Source organism: Acomys minous (genome assembly GCF_964271855.1).
Source record: "Acomys minous genome assembly, chromosome: 15".
Taxonomy (NCBI): Eukaryota; Metazoa; Chordata; class Mammalia; order Rodentia; family Muridae; genus Acomys; species Acomys minous.
In genome coordinates, this window is record NC_140497.1 from 29817184 (window position 1) to 29836252 (window position 19069).

Consider the following 19069-nt stretch of genomic DNA (forward strand, 5'->3'; position numbering starts at 1 on the left):
GGACATTACATCAGCCTTTTACTAATCCGTGGTCATTGATATAGCAAATGCGGATCTCTTGATTTGGGTGTGCTTTGCCTCCATTTAGCCAGAATTACACATTTATTAGCTGGAGACAAACTCCCAAGCACCAGGTTATAATCTAGGGACATGGAATTTAAATAGAAGTCCTTGGCCTAATGCAGGTGGACAATGTATTAATTTAAAAGACGTCATACTGATAAGCAGTTAGAAATAGTTGTATCCAAGGCCCCATCTTACCTCATTAATTTAATGACTAGCTATGGCACAACAATTTAGCAGAGAAAAATATCCAAGAGCCTTTAGGGGAGTATGTCAGTGGTGGTGCACTCTTTACTCAAAGCACTGAGGAGTTAGAGGCAGGCAGATCTCTTTGGATCTGAAGCCAGTCTCGTCTACAGAGTAAGGAGTTCGAGGACAGACATCCAGAGCTGCCTCAAAAATAAAGAAATAAATAAATAAAAGTCTTCTAGGAATAGTGTTATGGGAAGCAAATTGTAGAACCAATAAGAAAAAAAAATTGTCCTTGGAAGCCACATCACTAAATAGGAAGCAAAGAAATAGTTGCTTATGAATATTGCCGCTTCTGTATTATGTAGCAAGCTCAACCATAGTTAGTATAGCCTGATAAACATGATGTCTTGAAGGTTAGGCAACCCACAGGACCAAAACATGACCCCTCTGTGTTATGACATTGATAGAGCTCTGTCAACGTGTCCCTACACACACAAAAGCTCTCAAATTTGAAAGTCAGACTCCAACTAGCTGCAGTTAAAATAACCTACAGGAATCAGTGTGTGATGACAGGTAACTGCCAAAGAAAAATAGGTATATGAGATCTCTGCCATTAGATTTAAATATTATAGTCACTGGAGAGGAATTATCATCTCCAAAGAAGTTCTAAGCCTTCACATAATGGTGATGGAGTCCTGAAGCCAGTCCTCGAAAAAAAAAAAAGTGCCTTAATTGATGCTGAAAGTACACCGTTGCCTCTAAGAAGCACTGTGCTTGCCTTCTACCCTTTGGGTTGAGTGCCTCCAAGGCCATTAATTACAAATAGCAAAGTGTGGTAGCCACAAAAATTCCAGTTTCAGAGCAAACAGTGGTTGACAGTATAAATGTATTCCCTTGGAAAACAATTTAGTTTCGTGGTGATTTCTCCATTCACAGTGCTACTTTCCCTAGCTTGAGTCTTCGGGAAAATGGTAGGAAGTAACAGTCTACTCAGTAAATATGGGAGAGCATCAAGAATGCATTGTCATATTCATCGTCATAGAGATACCTGATACAATAGTGTGAGTCCTGAGCCTCTATTAAAAGCACCAGAGAGAGAGGAAGGACAGCAGGTTACCAAGAAGAGACTTGATACCCTATGAGCATATACAGGGGGAGGAGGTCCCCCTCAGGAACAGTCATAGGGGAAGGGAATAAGGGGAAAATGGGAGGGAGAGAGGGAAGAATGGGAGGATACAAGGGATGGGATAACCATTGAGATGTAACAAGAATAGATTAATAATAATAAAAAAAAAAAGATCAAATGCACCAGAGAGAATGCAGGGGAGGTGACTTGTCCACTGAATGTAGAATAATATGGTTCTTTGTGGGAAAGATATTGGTTGGTTGTTAAATGCATCATTCTAAAATTAGACTTTCTTATAAATCTAATGGGCTTGAATTCTGGGGGTGTGGACAAAGAGAGAATCAAAAGGGGCCAGGACATAAAAAAAAAAGATTCTTAGACCACCAAGCGCATGCAATATACTTTAAGCACTGTGGGCTAGAGCACCCACCTGTGTTCTCAGGACATATTTATACAGAACCCACATTGAAGTGGCATTTTGCCAAAACTAGTTATATAACAGATTACATCATTGTTTACCTTTGGGTTCCCCAGGCATCTGGTGTTAGCCAATTTGTGCTGACTCATACCCCTGCCCCTACCCCAGATGTCCATCACTAGCCATCTTAGTCAATACTGGATATCTGTATCAGTGCCATGTTAGGTAAGCATAAACTCGGCCTCCATCTCTGTGCTCCCTATAATGGTAACTATTGGGGGTGGAGGGTAGTGGTTCTTGGTGAAATAAGGAAATATACTGACTTCTAGATACCACATACTCAAATTCCTTTAGGAAGAAACTGTTTAAACCAATCAGAAGCTGCTGCTATGGGAACTTTTCCAGGGAGATGTGAAGGAATGTCTCCTCACCATAGGCAGGACGCCAACTATAGACCAAAGTCTGGTGCCACCCAAGCCTTGCTTGGTGCATCAGTGAGCTTATTGGGTCTATTTATAGAGCACATATGCAAAGCTCTTTACTGGAGTTTTGATGACCCCCAAGTAGCTACACCATCAGAAAGTCTCTCTCTAACATGGATGATGTCTTCCCCCACAGCAGCACAAATGGAGACTCCTTTTCAGCCAACCTTCCAGGATGTATAGACTCTGTCACCTCCCAAGACCCTGAGAATTGCATACAGCTAGGAGAGAAGTATAGGAGGGAGTGAAACCTCGGGGAAAGTTTCAAATGGGCCTTCTCACAACCCTTCCTCTAGGAGGCAACTTCAACAAGCCCAATCATGAGGGTAGCTTGCAAGTAGTCACAGCTGCTCTGGTGAAGATGCTAATGACTGCTATGCTCAAAGACCTTGTGTTCCACAACAGCCCCAAAGCAAACCATCAGGGAGGTTTGTACACGGAGGAACAAGGATATGCAAATGTTTTAACAAAAAAAGGAGTAGGGGAATTTCAAAAGAAGAAAAGGCCTCTGGGGGCTCTTTTTTTTTTAAGCTTTGAGGTCTTCTTTAGCCCTTTTTGTAAATTCTCATAGTCCTCTGGCATTTCTGTTCTATGAATTGGTCCTACCGACCAAGGTTACAGTGCAACCTCAATGCACTTTGGGGACCTGAATGTAAGGTTACTCAAACTGATGAGAATCAGAGCTATTTGTAGCATATGTGGGAACTTTTTACCAGCTGTCACTGTTTGATGTATTTCAGCCTTGCCTGTCAAAGGCTCTGTATGAAGTAGAGCTATGATCTTAACCTAACCTAGTGCACAGCCCTGACAGGCTGCGGGTGGAAAGATGCTCTATTTCAACAACTAGAAAATCCAATTAAAGTTGATTGGAATGCATTCTAGGATGGTCTCTGGATTATCAGAGTTGTGCTATGACAAAATGGAAGCCTGATAGGACACTTTCAGCAATGTAGTAATGCAAATCAAGTGTTTCTACTCACTGGGTAGAACATTCTTTAAGTGCAAGGCAATGCGCATGTTCCACATAACTGAGATGTTATATCATAGCCTGATGATTGACGTGGCAGTGTGAATGACAAGAATTAGCATGGCCCATTTTGGGGTTCCTTAGATCTACCTAATTTGGGGGCATCATACAAAACTATCTGGGTATTATTCAAAAATTATAATGACTTACATTAAACATCTGTAGTATTTTTAATTGGAATGTCCTTAAACTGGTAGAATTATATTAACATACCTGGTCTCTGTGGTAAAAAGAGTCAATTCCGGCTGAAAGAGAAAGGTGCTCTGACACTACCACAGCATTCCAACAAACACTAAGAGAATTCAGGTCAAGGCTCCCATCTTACATCAACTTATCTTCTCGAAACCTAAGTGCATAGTGGAGAAATGCACTGGAAGATTATGACAGTCATTGAACATGCTTTTTCAGAGTCCATTGAAGTGAAGTCTCACAAGGTCCCGCTCCTAGATAAAGACCTGCCAGTAATTAATGGCTGTGAAGAGCATGAATTAGGAACAGTGTCCTGGTTTATCTAATTCCAGTGGTCAGCCCTAAATACACATACACATGAACAATACTAAATGAACTCAACAGGCTGTATTTATATGTGTGTTTGTGTAGTGTGTGTGTGTATGTGTGTGTGTTGTATAACAATAACAACTTTTAAAAATAGCTGAGAAGGGGTGGGAGGTGTATGGGAGGATTTGGGGTGAGAGTGGGATCAAAATGATGTAAATGTGGTAATCATGTGTGAAATTCACAAAAATATAATCATAAATGTTTTCTTTAAAGCTAAGTAAGTAATGTTTTGACACTCCAATGAAAGTGTACAAAATTTCAGTGTTTTTAACTAACCCGGGACAGAAAATGGTCAACAAGAACAATGAATCTAGTACACTATATATATTTTAAAAAAGAAACCAGAATTTCAAATGAAATGACATTACATAGTTTGTATGTTCATACTAGGCAATGAATTGCTACTAAATATATAATGTTTCAATCTGGCCCTTCATTCAATACCATATTACAGCAGTGTTTACATTTTCTCAACCAGTTAGAATGAAGAATCTTTTAGAGAATTAGAGTTTCAAGGTTTGATCTGTAAAAATTGTCTCTTCAGTAAGAACTGGACTGCTAAGTCAACTAAGTATACATCCACCCACTTCCCTTCATTTCAGCTTTTGCACTTTAATTCTGTTTTTATTCATATAAGTCTAATTGATTTATCTATTTAGAAGTCTTAGAATAGTATTAGCTGTAGTTTCTATTAAAATGGATATCTTAGTTAGGCATACCGATAATCTGTTGTCCAGCACTTTGGAGGCTGAGGTAGGTGAATCATAAGTTTGAGGCTAATCTGGGCTACCTACCAAGTTTGAGACTACCCTACTCCGCATATATATTTACATATTTAGATGAGGTCTTAGTTAGGGTTTCTATTCCTGCAAGGAAACTCCACAGCCAAAAAGCGAGTTGGGACGGGAAAGATTTGGCTTGTGCTTCTAGGTCATAGTCCATCATTGGAGGAAGTCATGACAAGAACGCAAGCAGGGTAGGAGCCTGGAAGCTGAAGCTGCTTCAGAGAGCGTGGAGGGTGCTGCTTACTGGTTTGCTCCTCATGGCTTGTTCAGCATGCTTTTTGTAGAATCCAGGACCACCAGTCAAGGGATGGCACCACCCACCTTGGGCTGGGCCCTCTCACACTGATCACTAATTGAGAAAATGCCTTACAGCTGGATCTCTTGAAGGCATTTCCTCAACTGAGACTCCTTCCTCTCTGATGACTCTTGTGTCAAGTTGACACTAAACCACAAGTACAGATGCTCCTGTGTGTGTGTGTGTGTGTGTGTGTGTGTATGTGTGTGTGTGTGTATGTGTGTGTATGTGTGTGTGTGTGTGTGTGTGTGTGTGTGTGTGTGTGTGTGTGTGACTGCATAATTTAAACATTGGGACTATACGTCATGAAATAAATGGATTATGCAAAAAATATCAAACTATTCCTCCAGGTATCACAGTTACTAGTGTCATAGCACTAGCTAGACAAAGTGAAGTGATTCAGCCTCAGATGTCATGTATCATGAGAGCCAAGATAAAGACACTAAGGTTAATTGAACACAGCATTAACGTCTAAATTTTTTCAGGAAAAAAAACTGACATAGAATAATCTTGTTTGAAAAGTGAATAGTAAAGGGAAAATTCATTAAAATGGAAATCAAATAAGCTTCACTGTAAGAAAAATTAATTTCCTAAATAAATAAATACAGAATTGTCCTCCTGTGCCTCAGTAGAAACACTCATCTTTGGAAGTTTTGTGGTGTTGCTATTGATGGACCAGGTGATACTGGTTCTTTTAATTTAGACTACTGGTAAATCAGAGATAAAAAGTTTTCTTTTCCAAGCTTTGCCTTAGACAATGAACAAGCATAAAATATAATTAGACCTTGGAGCATATTGCATCCGTGTTCCCTTTTTATTAAAAAAAAAAGTCTTGAAGGTGAAATATGCTAGAGAATTCTTGGCAATATAAAAAGGCCAGAGGGCCCCTTGGCTATATGTAATGACATTGACTTGACATCACTCCTTGTAGTCTAGTATTCCAAGACAGTGGTACCCAGAGGACCTGCAGCATTTATTCATCAGAAAATCACCTGAAGAAAGTGCAATGTATTGGAAACACCACATGAGATTTCTGACACACACTTACACCTTTAAGATGCTTATATTTGCCAGGTGTGGTGGTGCACACCTGTAATTGCAGCACTTGGGGAGGCAGAGGTAGGAGACTCTCTGTGAGTTCAAGGCCAGCCTGGTCTACAAAGTGAGCCTTGGACAGCCAAGGCTACACAGAGAAACTCTGTCTCGGGGGAAGAGGGGGAAGATGGTTATACTTGAAAAGGAGGAAGGTCACATCTCTGTGTCTTTGCTAGTTGCTCTTTTCCAACTTGACACAAACCTAGACACATCTAGGAAAGGGAAACCTTATTAAGAAAACGTCTCTATAAGACTGACCTATCAGCAGATCTGTAGGGTAGTGTATTAATGATTGATGGGGGGAGCACACAGCTCATTGTGGGAGGTGCCATCCCTCGGGAGAAGGTCCTGGGGAGTATAAGAAAGCAAACTGAGCAAGCCAGGAGGGAACAAGCCAATAAGCAACACTCCTCCAAGACTTTTATGTCAATTTCTGCTTCCAGGCTCCTGCCTTGTGTTTCTGCCCTGACTTCCCTGGATGGACTACAAACTGTAAAGTGAAATAAAGCCTTTTCTCCCCAAGTTGTTTTAGGTCATGGTGTTTTATCATGGGACTAGGAATCTAACTAAGGTAAAAAAAAAAAAAAAAAAGATACATATTGGAAAGATGATAAATGTGGTGAACTGTTATCAGTATCCATCATTTATTTACAAAGGAAGGAGTTGGGTTATTCCAGTCAGGTATAGAAATGTCTAGAAATGCACTCATCTAACTTTCAAGGCTGAGGTCATATGAAAGGAAACTTGCTTCTATACTTACAGTTTATAACTGAAAATGAACACCAGAAAATATTTGAGAACACTTATAATAAGTGTTCCTTCAGTGAATGTATCGGTTACCTATTCTGTGTGTTACATTAGTGTGAACTCAGTGACTTTCAAACAGAATGTGCTATTATTCTGTGCTTTCTGTGGGTCAGAGGTGATCAGTCACGTCTTAGGTAGGCCCTCAGCTCAGGATTCTGTAGAAGAGATACAACCTGCACATTACATTCTTGTCTTGAGGCTTGGTTGCTTTCAATCCACTGAGCAGAAGTTGATCCCTTGCAGTTGTAGGACTGGGTGTGGCTTTGTTCTGGTTATCAACTGGATGTTATCCTTGGCTCCTGCAGACCACCTTAGGCTTATTAGTACTTTAGATTTTACCATTGTGGTGTGCGCCTTATCCTTACATCAAGGAGACTCTACACAGCTAGCAAATATACTACAAAAAGAGTTTGATGTGGCATTAGAGACATAGCCCCCCTACCTTTTCTATATTATGTTCCTAGAAAGCAGTCACCCCTGCCTCATAGGGAAGGATTGCTCAAAAGCATGAGTATCGGGCAGAGATTTAGAGGACAGGAAACGTGCATTTCTTCTCTCCCAAGTGTCTCCAAAGTTATCAATTGTTTAGCAACATGTAAAAGTCCAAACTGTCATTATCTACAGCAGTTCATGTATAGAAGAGTTTCCTAGGGCGTGCATAGTTAACTCCTACAACCAAGCTGCTCTCAATGTGTGTTCCTGTAAAACTAAAATGTCAAGTTTTATACTCCAAGCATATACAATATTCAGTGATAGGGTAGGCACAAGATAAAAGCTATCATCAGTTTGATTTTAAAAGGAGATGGGTTGGGCATGGCAGCACGTGTCTATAGTGCTAGCAATGGTGACACAGGAGCCTAAGAATGGATGCAAGTGGAGGCTAGCCTGGTCAGATGAGTAAGTTCCCAGGCCAACTTTCACTACATTATCTATACCCTTTCTCTAAGGAACAGAGGAGCAGGGGAAAGGCAACAGAAGGGTCAGAATCTTGCCAGATAATTGTTAAGCATTTTTGTTTGGGTTTGAAGACTGGAGCTTAAGTCTCCATAGCTACCTTGGTCACCTCTTCTTTACCTGGTTTTAGCTTCAACTCTGCTTTGAGCCATTATGCCGGCTCCAAAAAGCAGAAGTTAGAAACTTACTTGGTTATTCACCCTTTCCATGTCAGGAGAAAACCCATCTTTCTTTGGAGTCCCAGAATGGCTTTGATTGGCAAGGTTGGTTGATTCTATGACCAAGACGGTATGTAAGATTAGTCAACCTTGGACAAGTAACTAGCTCTAGAATTAAGCTTTAGGATTGATCTTACTGAAAACAGCTAAACTTTAAAGGCTTACCCTAGGCCCGTTAAAAATGTTTAGTTGTGCAATGAAGAAAATGTTGTGGTACTGTATTATGAAACAGAGATTTTCAGATCTAGGTTCATGCCACCAGAATACTGTTTAGATGCAATTAGTATTCTAGTTTTTACTGCATCCCCTTCATTCCAACCCTTCCATTCATAAACACTAGTTCTCTCATTCATCTCACACATCTGCAGAGTGCGGATGAAATCCCACCTAGTCCCTAATGGAAACAGTGAGACAAACCGGCTCCACCCAGAATCCCTATTACATAGTCAGCGCGGGAAATTGATTTGATGGGGAAAAGCCTTGTACTAAACCAGACAGTGAGCTTTAGATATTGACGATACCAAAACAAGGCAACTGCAGCGTGACCTCAGAAGGAAGACAGTAGCACTCCACTACACAGCGTGAGATGTGGGGAGAACCAGCAAAGCAGGGAGTGCTCAGAATCCCAGCGAGGCCTGAGACCACTCAGCTACACTGGTAGAGGCTACATTCCCATCAGAAGCTCATCAGCTGGTTAGTACCCACATTTATCAGCAAGCTGATCTATGATCTGGGAGTTCAAGGCCATCCTACTCTACATAGCAAGTTCTAGATCAAGTCCTGACTCGAAGGAAGCAAAAGATGAGAGAAGACCTGGTTGCTTACCTTACAAAAATCTGTGTGAAGAGGTGGGAAAGCACATGGCTACCTATTTCATACAAATATGAGTATCTTTGCAATTAAAATACTCCTGGAAAAAACCAACTTATAATTGCCTGGCCGTCAATATCTTTGAAGTCACCAATGGGGAGTGCAGGAGTTTAGATGTCTTGAAAGGAAACACATTCATTGTTTCCCTTTCTATGACTTTTGGCCTGGCTAGGTCCTTCTTGTTTGAGTCCATCATTAATTTCACCTCCTTAGAAAGGACCATCCATCCTCTAAATCTGTTCTATTCTTTTTGTTGTTGTTGTTGTTCAGTGTCTAAAACTTGTTTACCTCTTGAAGTACATCTCAATTCATACTTAGCATATGTGCTAGTTTACTCATTTTTTAAAACTTTCTCTGACCACACACACATTGAGCTCCATGATGCAAGGATGAGTCCTTCTTGGATATCACGTTGCTTAGCACTCATCATGATACCTAGTATGTAGGAACCATTAGTGACTATTTGATACACCCATGGGAAGAATACCAAACTCAGGAAGTTAAGACCTTCACATTGTTAATAGAGGTTCTACAGGGACTAATTCTTTCTATGATCACATGGGGTGAAAGAAATTGTTTTTATTTTGAAGCCAGTAAAATAAGTATACATAAGTTGGCTGTATTTTTTTTTTATAGCTTCAGTGATATGAGTTCTAAATACTATGGATTTTCCCTGGGGCTCTTAGACTTTTCTCATTTTAAAATTATCTTCAATAAATAGAACAGCTCTCACCTGAAAAAATTCAGTGTTGTCAAAAACATAAAATGGCTAGGCAGTGGTGGCACACACCTTTAATCTTAGTACTCGGGAGGCAGAGGCAGGTGGATCAACATGAGTTCAAGGCCACCCTCGTCTACAAAGTGAGTCTACAGCAGCCAAGGCTACACAGAGAACCCCTGTCTGGAAAAAACAAAAAAAACAAAAACAAAAAAACATAAAATGAAAATGTTTAATTCCCTTTCAAACCTGTGTTAAATTCAGCACAGATCAATAAAAGATTTTTCAAGGCCAAAAGAGAGCTATGCTACATATAAAAGGCAAGAGACTACATAAAACTATTGTCTACACTATACTTAATTTTTAAAAACAAATGAACATTTATTCTATTGCTAATGTGTTATAATAATGAAGTCTCCTTTACATCCTAAGACTAAAACAATATATGGCACAATAAAACACATTTCATTATTTTTGTCTGTTTGTTTTATTTTGTATAGTCTTCATATACCAGTAAAAATAAACTCTTTGATAAATAAATATATATAATAAATATTTATAGATTGAAAAAATGTATAAATAGGTCCATTCTTCTAAAAGAAAAGTTCCATCTTGGTGTGGCGTGTTTTGTAACTCAAAGTCATCTAGAATTTTGATTTCTTTTTATGTATAATGTTATAACCTTTCTACAAGGTCCTCAGAATTTGTGAGGCAGTAGTTATATCATCTAAATCCACTTCTTCAACATGAAGTATCTATTTTTACGGTAACCATCCAAGTAAACATTATCCAGAGAGGTGAGGCATCAGCAGCAAGGTTCACATTATCCACAAATTAAACTGATGTCAGCTTCAATCCACTAGGAAGGCTGAGCCAATGTGTCTGAGGAAATACAATCCACTTATGAAGAATGATCTTGCTTTGCTTCAAGTTAATTCCTTATTCCCAATACTCTTCCCAAATACAGTCTTTCAGTGAAATGCAGACTCTGTCATATTCTGAATGTCTTCTTCAGTGTTATTGAACAGCAAGAACTGTGATTTAGAAACTCTAGGTTCATCAAGTGTACATCAGTAGGTCTTTGTATAATTCTGGAACTCTTTCTGGGTCCACTGGTCTTGGTAAGAAATGGGTAAATTTTTGATGTCTTTTGGACCTAGCACCATCTCTTGGAGTGCCATCTTTGTTAAGTGCTACAAAGTACCGGCGGCCAGTGTCTCCATGTTTATATACGTTAGATGAATAGGTATTATACCAGTTCTCTTCAAATTGCTCCCTGAAGATGCATTCAGAAGTCAATTTATCCTTTTAAAAAAAGAGAAAAGAAAGAAATATAGAATTTTAGAAATGCCTTCAAAACAAGTTCCTTACAAAAGTCTCAACTTTGTATTTTATTTCTTTGCTTATAGCTATATTGTTGTCAAGTTACATTATAATGTTTTATTTTTATTTTGTTCATACGGCAGGCAGAACTTTTTTCCCTTTATATCACTTTATTGAGTCAATTAGTTCAAGGAACTTTAAACCACATATTCCAACTCTTGATTTTATTTTCAAACATGCAATAAATATTTTGAGCTTTACTGTGGTCTATATTAGCCCCACCTCACCATCACTAAACAGGCATGTATTTCATCTTATACCATCAGGAGACAGAAACCAAAGGCACAAACATGAAATCTCTGCTATCAAGTTGTACAGTCAAACTCTTGCTAGAATTTAAATTACTAATTCAAGCTCACCACTTCAAATCAGATACCATCTAATGAATGCATTGTTTAATGATATGGTCCCCATGATTAGCATGTATGTTACTATTAATAATGAGAAAAAGAAAGTAAAAGTCCAGTGATTTCTTATTTTTTCAAAAATTTCTCTTTCTCTCTCCTTCCCCCCTCTGTGTGTGTGTGTGTGTGTGTGTGTGTGTGTGTGTGTGTGTGTGTGTGTATTCCATAGATGAGACCACTACTGTTTATTTATTCTTACACATACCATGAACATTAGGTGCATGTGCTTTCTCAAAATTCTATTAATTGTTTGGTAATTCTATCTTCAGATTAAAATACAATGCATACTTTTTCCAGAACTGACACTCAGTGTTCTGTTTCTGATGGGAATTATTAAAATATAAAGGAAATGGAAAGACTCAGAACAATAAACAAAAAGACCAGGTGAGGTTATAGCAATACTGGTTGGAAATTTAAAAAATAATAATGAACAATTATATTATTATCCCAATATGTTTAAATTTAGGACACTGGTTTCTAATATCTACATATATATGTAGAAATATGTTATGTCTATCACATATAATAATGTCTATCAGACATCATTGATAGATATTTTAATTACCTAAATAATGGATAATCATTATTTCAAGAATAATAATAATCAAAAAATAATATTACATACCGATCCATAGAGTTCTCCTTTGTCATTCATTCCAAGGTAAAGACCACTGTCCACACCTCTGATACTGACCAGTCCCACTGCCACACTGATGAATTCCAGGATACCTAAATTTATAAACAAAATACAGTTTGAACACATATCTACAGGGTTAACAGCAATAAACATCAACATGCTGAAGTAGTAAACAAATAAATAGAAGCTACTCTCATCACAGGTGAATAGGTAACAAAATCAAACACAAAAACAAAAGTTAGAATCATCTCAGAGGAGCAAACCTCAATTGAGAAAATGCTCCCAGATTGGCCTGTGGGCAAAGCCATGGTCATTTTCTTGATTGACAATTGACATGGAAGGGCCCAGCCCACTGTGGGAGCAAGGACCCCTGGTCATGTGGTCCTGGATGCTATAAAGAAGCAAATTTAATAAGCCATAAGAAGCCATCTAGAAAGCAGCATTGCTTCCTCCAGGCTCCTGCCCTGACTTCAGCAATGATGATGATCTGGGAACTGAAAGATGAAATAAATCCTTTCTTTCCTCCATGTTTCTTTCAGTTTGTGTTTTATAACAGCAGTAGAAAACATAACTAAGACATTGTTCTTGCAATAAGAACTGGGTTTGGTTACCAGCACCCAAATGGCAGAGAACTAATCTGACACCCTCTTCTGGCATCTCTGGGTACTGCAGCACCCATGTGGTACACAGACATATAGGCAGGCCAATCACCCACACAAATAAAACAAGATTCTAAAAAAATAGCTAATAAGTAAATTTTACCTCAACTTTAAAAATATTTGAAAATAAGGAGGGAAGATACTTGTTAGATTGAAAGAAAACAAGCCTTGGAAACACTGACTCCAATGACTAAGGGGCATGAACTTTGTAACTAATAAAAATGGTGCTTGAACTTCCACTTTCTGAACACTAATCTCAAGGTTCTATGCCACAACATGGTTTATTGAGGAGAGAAAAACAATCATTTCTAGACTTTGTATATTGCAAAATGTGCTATATCCTATTCCATGATCTATAAGAATAAGTCGTGCAACTCAGAGAAGCAGGCAGGCTTTGTATTTCATTATATTTGATAGCCAAATACCAATTTCTGGATTATTTTGATTTATTAAAAGGTAAACTAATTTGGAAAGCTTTCAGCCTTAATACCCCAACAGACTAGAGTTGAAAAAAGATACACTTTCCGTCTGTTTGATGTCCTATTTGGCTGTACACACTAACCTTTGGACTAATGATGCCTTTTCTGGTTTTTTCCTTAGACTGTTGGACCTGGGTGCCTATACCTTCCATACTTGGATCTGCCTTTCTTAATAACTTTGTTCCTTCACCCCTTCACCCTACCCTAAGCTCTACAAATAGCATAAATGTGTACCAGTTAGCCTGGCTCTTGCTCTAAAGTCATTTCATGATTTATTGTACAAGTTCCTATTTGAACACTGGATACTCCCAAAGCCAAGAGAAAGTACAGATTCTGACAGTTTGCTGGAATGGAAGGTTCTGTTCTACCCAGAGACTAATTCACTCTTTGGGGCAGGGGGTAGAAGCATAGATTCTTATTAAGACAGATGAGATCATTTGAACTACTAGGATTTCAGACTAGCAGAACTCTAGAGCTATCAGGAGTCTTGCAGCACAAAACACTACTAAATGCCCTGTAAATGGCTTAGAAAAGCCAGTGTCCCTGAGAGGCTAAAGCAGGGAAGGTCTACCAGCAGGAATATTGTGATGGCTGTGGGCAGGGGGGAGTGGGGGAGAGTCACAGCCATTACCAAGCTCCTAAATGGAAGATTCGTGTTAGGAACAAAAACATAAACCTGAACATAATTGGTATAAATATATGTAAAGTGAATCTCACTCAGGATGTAATTATAAATGTATAATTACTTTAAATTATATTGAATATTCAGTCAAATTAAAAAGTATGTGTGGCTGATATGCACCCAATGTTCCTACCCCAGGACACACTCCACCTACACATTAAATCTTATCTTAAGATAATGCTTTCCAAAGTATGTAATTAAATAAGTAAAAATGATTACACATGTCTTTAGAATAATTATATCCAATAGTTTTAACTTTATTAAACAACATATAAAGCCACATACATAACCAGGCATAAATGATTTTTGCAATGGCTCATGGAACTGATGAGAGAAAAGATTACGTGTGTTTTAGTGGCCTTCCTAAAGATTTTAGCCACACTTTTAAATTCTGATCCTTTTTCTCACCAAAGAAATAGTATACCACATAGTAATTTGTATTCGTTTGATTCTTAAATGAGATTTGACAAGTCTTTCTTATTTATAATATGAGGTGGCAACTAAGCTAATTCTCTTCCAAAGAATAGACGTGAAGAACTTCCCCTAAGAGGTAACCACAGATTTTAGGTAGATTTTCTAATGCCCAGTGTCCCATAAAAAGACTTGGAGGTCCTTTGTCTTTCTGGTATCACTTTCAAAGCCGGCCTTTTCTTAAATCATAATAAACAGGTGAGTCAACCCACAATGCAACCACATCAGACAAATCTATGGAGAATAAAGAAAAAAGCTTTAAGTGAATATGTTTGATCTCAGACTACACTTTTTTTTCTAAAGGAATGATTCTATGTTTACGTGTTAGGTAAAGTCCTTCCTTCTATGCTGCTGTGCAGAAAAACTCTGCTAGAGATTCAGGTAGCTCAGATAGGATATTACTTTTGACCTCACTGAGAACTCTCTGCTTATGTTCAATTGATATGATTTTAAAATTTTTTTAAATGTGAGTTTTTAATTGGTCAAGTTCAAATTAGCATCGCATTATTTTAGTAGTATTTAGTATCTTAGATAGTTAACCTTGAGGTTTTCTTTTTTCAAAAATTCTTACTTCAGTAGCACAGAGAGGAGTTGATTTCTTTTGGGTTTTGTTTGGTTTTTTGTTTGTTTGTTTGTTTGTTTTGCTTTGTTTTTCTAAAAGGCAATATCACTTAATAACTTATTTACTAAGGCACTAGCAAAAGAGGATGAAGAGGCACACAAATGCTGCACATATTAAAACTGACCTTGTCCCTTATCCTCTAGTGGTTAGTTATGATATCTAGACCACTCAGAGCACTGTAAGGTATAAAGAGGCTCCCTCTTTAGGCTCACATAAAAATATGAGTTGTCTTCCTTTCATATACTAGTGAATATTTTGTCTCTCTACTGAATCTCCCAACCAGGCACGACTTAAGCCAACAAGAATCAAAGTCATATTTCCTAAACAATCACTCAACATATGAGCTTTGCAGTGTACGAGTAAGAATAAGCCACACCCATTCCTAAAGGATCAGATTTCACGATAGCTCAATGAATGTTACCAAGTCTTCCAATAGAATCTGTCTTCTAAGGAGACTGAACACAGTAGAGGAAGAGATAACAACTACATTACAAGGGGTTTAAAGGAAGCATTTCCTTACTCCATTAGCATGAGGCAGAAAAGTAGCATATTGCCTACAGCCTACATTTAACTTCTGGCTGCTTTGTCTGAAAGTCTTACCACATTTGGGGAGATTTCTTTTTATATGGAGTACAGTCAGTCTTAAAGGGAAGAAAACTAGGCCACCTGGTGTCAGCACATTCTTTCGAATCATAATGTCAGCCTCCTCCATTTTAAAAACACTTTTCAAAAGTGACCCCAGGTTGGCCACTAGGTCATGACACTCTTGACTCACAGTCGGTGGGAATTTGGAAGAGATCAGTGGAAGCTGCCAACACGTGGGTTTTTTTAAAAGTCAGTTTCCTAAGCCCTTAAGTGCTGTCAAATGACCACCACATGCTTACCCTCTCATCTAAGGTTACACACGCTCCTGAAGTTGAGATTTACACGTCAACAAAGTTTTAATGAGCACTACAAGTGCAAAAAAAAAGAAATGGGAGTGTAAGGATAAGATGAGAACGAGACAAGAACAAGCCACTCCAAAAAGAGATTCTAGAGAAATTCCATAGTGAAAAGATAAGAAGTGCGTTTGTGATTCCTCATGCTGGTGACAAATAAATGGTAATGTGTATTTTTTTTTTAATATAAAGACACCCTCTAATGACAACACAGGTTAGGTAGGGAAAGTCCCTTGAGCGTGTTAGCAGGTTAATTGATGAAAAAAAATGTAGCCACAGGGGAAAGAAATATCCTGGGATATTAGAAGCAAGCACCTTTAGCAAACTATCTGAATTAACCTATCTTGTCTCTTGTCTGTTGTGCAGGCAAGAAAGGAAAACTAGCACTTGGGAGAAGGAGGGGCGAGGGAGGCACTTGCTGGTTACCTGGCTGGCTGGGGAGTAATTAAGAATAGAAACTTTACTGATCTAATCTAGAGTTCTCTTCATCCCATTAACCCTTTCTGCTCCCAGGCTTTGCTCTTGTATGCGGAAGCCATGCTCTGTGTTCCCAGCCATATCTTCTTTCGCTTTTCCCATTTCCTCTTACCTAAGGTCAATACCACGATCTCTGCTTTCCAGTTTCGCAATATCTAAAGAGAATCTTGGCCACGTGGGCCTGCTAGGTCCTTCTCCTTCCTCCCTCCCTCGCACCATCTCCCTCACTCTCCACCCCCAAGCAAGAGCACGGAGAACCTCAGCCAAGGGCAGCCCTCTAAGTAGAGCTGTTTAAGAACCATCCCTTCAGAGAGAGACACCGGCTGACTAGCTGCAAAACTGCGGAGGGGGGGGGGCATGTTTTAAGAGCCGGAACGCTTCCCGTTATTAATTTTCAAAACGTGAACAACAGAACTGCAAGTGTAGAAGGATGAGAAAACAATATAGGGACCTCATAAAATAATAAAAATTGCCTGCGAAGCAAGGAGTGCTGGCCAAGGCTGGGAGCCAAGGTAGTAGAGAAAAACAGAGCGGCATCACACCCCAAGGTGAGGGACCCATCCACCTTTCTCCTCCCACACCGCACGCCAGGAGCTGCTCTCCTCCTGGGCAGGACGATTTCTTACAAGCCTGGAGCCCCGAACCACGCATCCAAAGGGTCCAGGGGCTCAGGCAGCCCCGCAGCTCAGGCCGGTTCCACTAGCATAGAGGTAGGAGGCAAGAATACTTAGGGAGTTGAGGGCGCAGAGGCAGGATGCTTGTACCTACCGAAGAGGCTGTGATCCTGCCGGGTGCCCTGCACGCTGCCGTCGGGCAGGATCTGCAGGTGGAAGCCGGTGCGGCAGTAGAGCTGCCTGCGGCGCAGGATGCCGTGCAGGTGCGCCAGTTCCACGGAACCCGGCCCGCCACGGGCTCCCCGCTGCTCCAATGCGCCCCGACGTTCCCCTAGCAGCGGAGGCCGCTCCCCTGCGGGAGGCAGCAGGAAGTGCGACCCCACCTGCTGGCCCAAGCCCTCCAGGCCGCCCAAGAAGGGACCGACTTCGGTTAATGGAGCCATGGAGGGGCCGGACAGGAAGACTGAAATTCAGGAAAACAAGAGAACCCCACGATAAAAAGTGTAGCGAGGGTGTCGAGGCGAATGCAGAAAAAGTATAGCCAAATAGGAACAAAAAGTTAAAGCTGGGTTACTCCTGTGAGATCCCTGCAGGGACCGTGCAGTGCACTGTCTTGGAAGCGATCTTCTCTTCCTGGGTAGGTGAGAGCTGGCTGGTGGCTTTGCAGAAACATCTAGAGCTGAGGCTGCTGATTTTGGGGCTGGGGCTGGGGGCTGGGGCTCCAGCTCAGCAAACTGATCAGATCAGAGTCCTGTGTACATACACTCCCGGTATATATGCGGGTCCTCTTGACATATGCTAATCAAGTCCTTTCATGCGCGCCTGGGAGGTTGGTTTTGTTTGAAATCTTAAACCAGCCTCCTCTCAACACGTTTTTGCTCTTCGGAAGTGACTAAACGGAGCACTTCGGAAACTCATTCTTGCACTTGGCCAAAGTCAATCAGCCAGCAAATTCAGGGAGCTCAGCCAACACCCCTGGTATTCTAGGTTGTCTCTGGGACCGCCACGGTGTTGTTTAGCCAATGCCGTACAAGCACCTTTGATGTGAGCTCATTTGCTTTGCTGGGACAGATAGCTAGGAGAAGGAGCCCGGCTTGCAGAATCTAGAAGGGGGAGGGGCGAGTAAAGACCAGGAGATGGGTGGGAGGAGAGGAGAGCAGAAGAGAATTGGACTCCTTGGGAGCTGCTGGGAGCCTGCAGTTGACAGGTGCAAAGAAAGGCAAGGAGGGAGAAGGGAAAAGGGCGTTACCTGAGGCTTAGACCTGCCCAGACACACATGAAAGGAAAATCAAAGCTTTGACAGTTTAACTCACTAATTTTAAAACACTAATAAAATGTACAAGCATTACTCTTTTCTTTTATCATTTAGATGGGGGATTTTCTTTACATAATCAAGCTTAGGTTGGAAATGCCTTGCCCCACTCCTCAAGTTCTCTTTAATGTTTATCTTAACTCAGCAAATGACATAACCAGGATTGCCTTATATCTATGGGGAACTCATAAATTGTGTGTGGAGGTCCTGGGCTCTTCATTGGAATAATAAAATAGCACACTATAATCATAAATCGAGGGATTAACAGCACATTCAAATGGGCTGGTTCACATTCTTATAATTTGCTGTGAATACAAAATAAGTATCTATAATGGTGTCATAAATGACAGAAGCTGCTGGCCTTTATCCAATCTAAGAACGCCTCCTTTTTTCTTTGCTGTAAATTCCTAGAAGCTAGCTTTCTTTTTAAATTCACACTCCAACTACAACAAATTTCAAATTAACTAAGCAGAAATAATATTGGTTCTTGATGATTGTCTCAGATTTCAAAAACTACTATTAAAATTTAAGAGTGCGTAAACATATTTGCAAAATAAAAATTTGACCTTAAGGAGTTAAACATATATCTACTTAAATGTTAAAACTTTGTTCCATTGGCTAGCCCCAAGAGCTGGCTATGGGTCAGATTTATTCTTTCCCTGTGCAGAGAGTTTCACAGAATAGCTAAAGATTAGAATGTAGGTCTTGTTTTGTGCTCTACTCAGCAAAAGCCTAAACTTGGGAGCACAGATGGATTTGACAGGTTTATTTTATTTTCTCTGA

General features: G+C 39.9%; 1 protein-coding gene and 1 long non-coding RNA gene across 2 annotated transcripts in view; both read right to left on the reverse strand.

Moving 5' to 3' along the window:
• LOC311584942 overlaps positions 1 to 19069 on the reverse strand; it is a 753214-nt gene that overhangs the window by 578438 nt on the left and 155707 nt on the right. The gene's annotated exons all lie outside the window — the stretch shown is intronic.
• On the reverse strand, positions 10180 to 17514 carry FGF20 (fibroblast growth factor 20). The gene is made up of 3 exons (XM_084759463.1): positions 17129 to 17514; positions 12021 to 12124; positions 10180 to 10913 (listed from the first exon to the last, which is right to left on the reverse strand). The coding sequence occupies exons 1-3, from the start codon at positions 17415 to 17417 to the stop codon at positions 10668 to 10670; spliced, it is 639 nt and encodes a 212-aa protein (XP_084615589.1). The 5' UTR covers positions 17418 to 17514; the 3' UTR covers positions 10180 to 10667.

Coding starts and splice junctions, on each gene's coding strand:
- FGF20 (XM_084759463.1), bottom strand. CDS start 17,417: ATGGCTCCATTAACCGAAGTCGGTCCCTTCTTGGGCGGCCTGGAGGGC. Junction 12,125..17,128: donor GCAGGATCACAGCCTCTTCG/GTAGGTACAAGC, acceptor TTATAAATTTAG/GTATCCTGGAATTCATCAGT. Junction 10,914..12,020: donor AAGGAGAACTCTATGGATCG/GTATGTAATATT, acceptor TTTTTTTAAAAG/GATAAATTGACTTCTGAATG.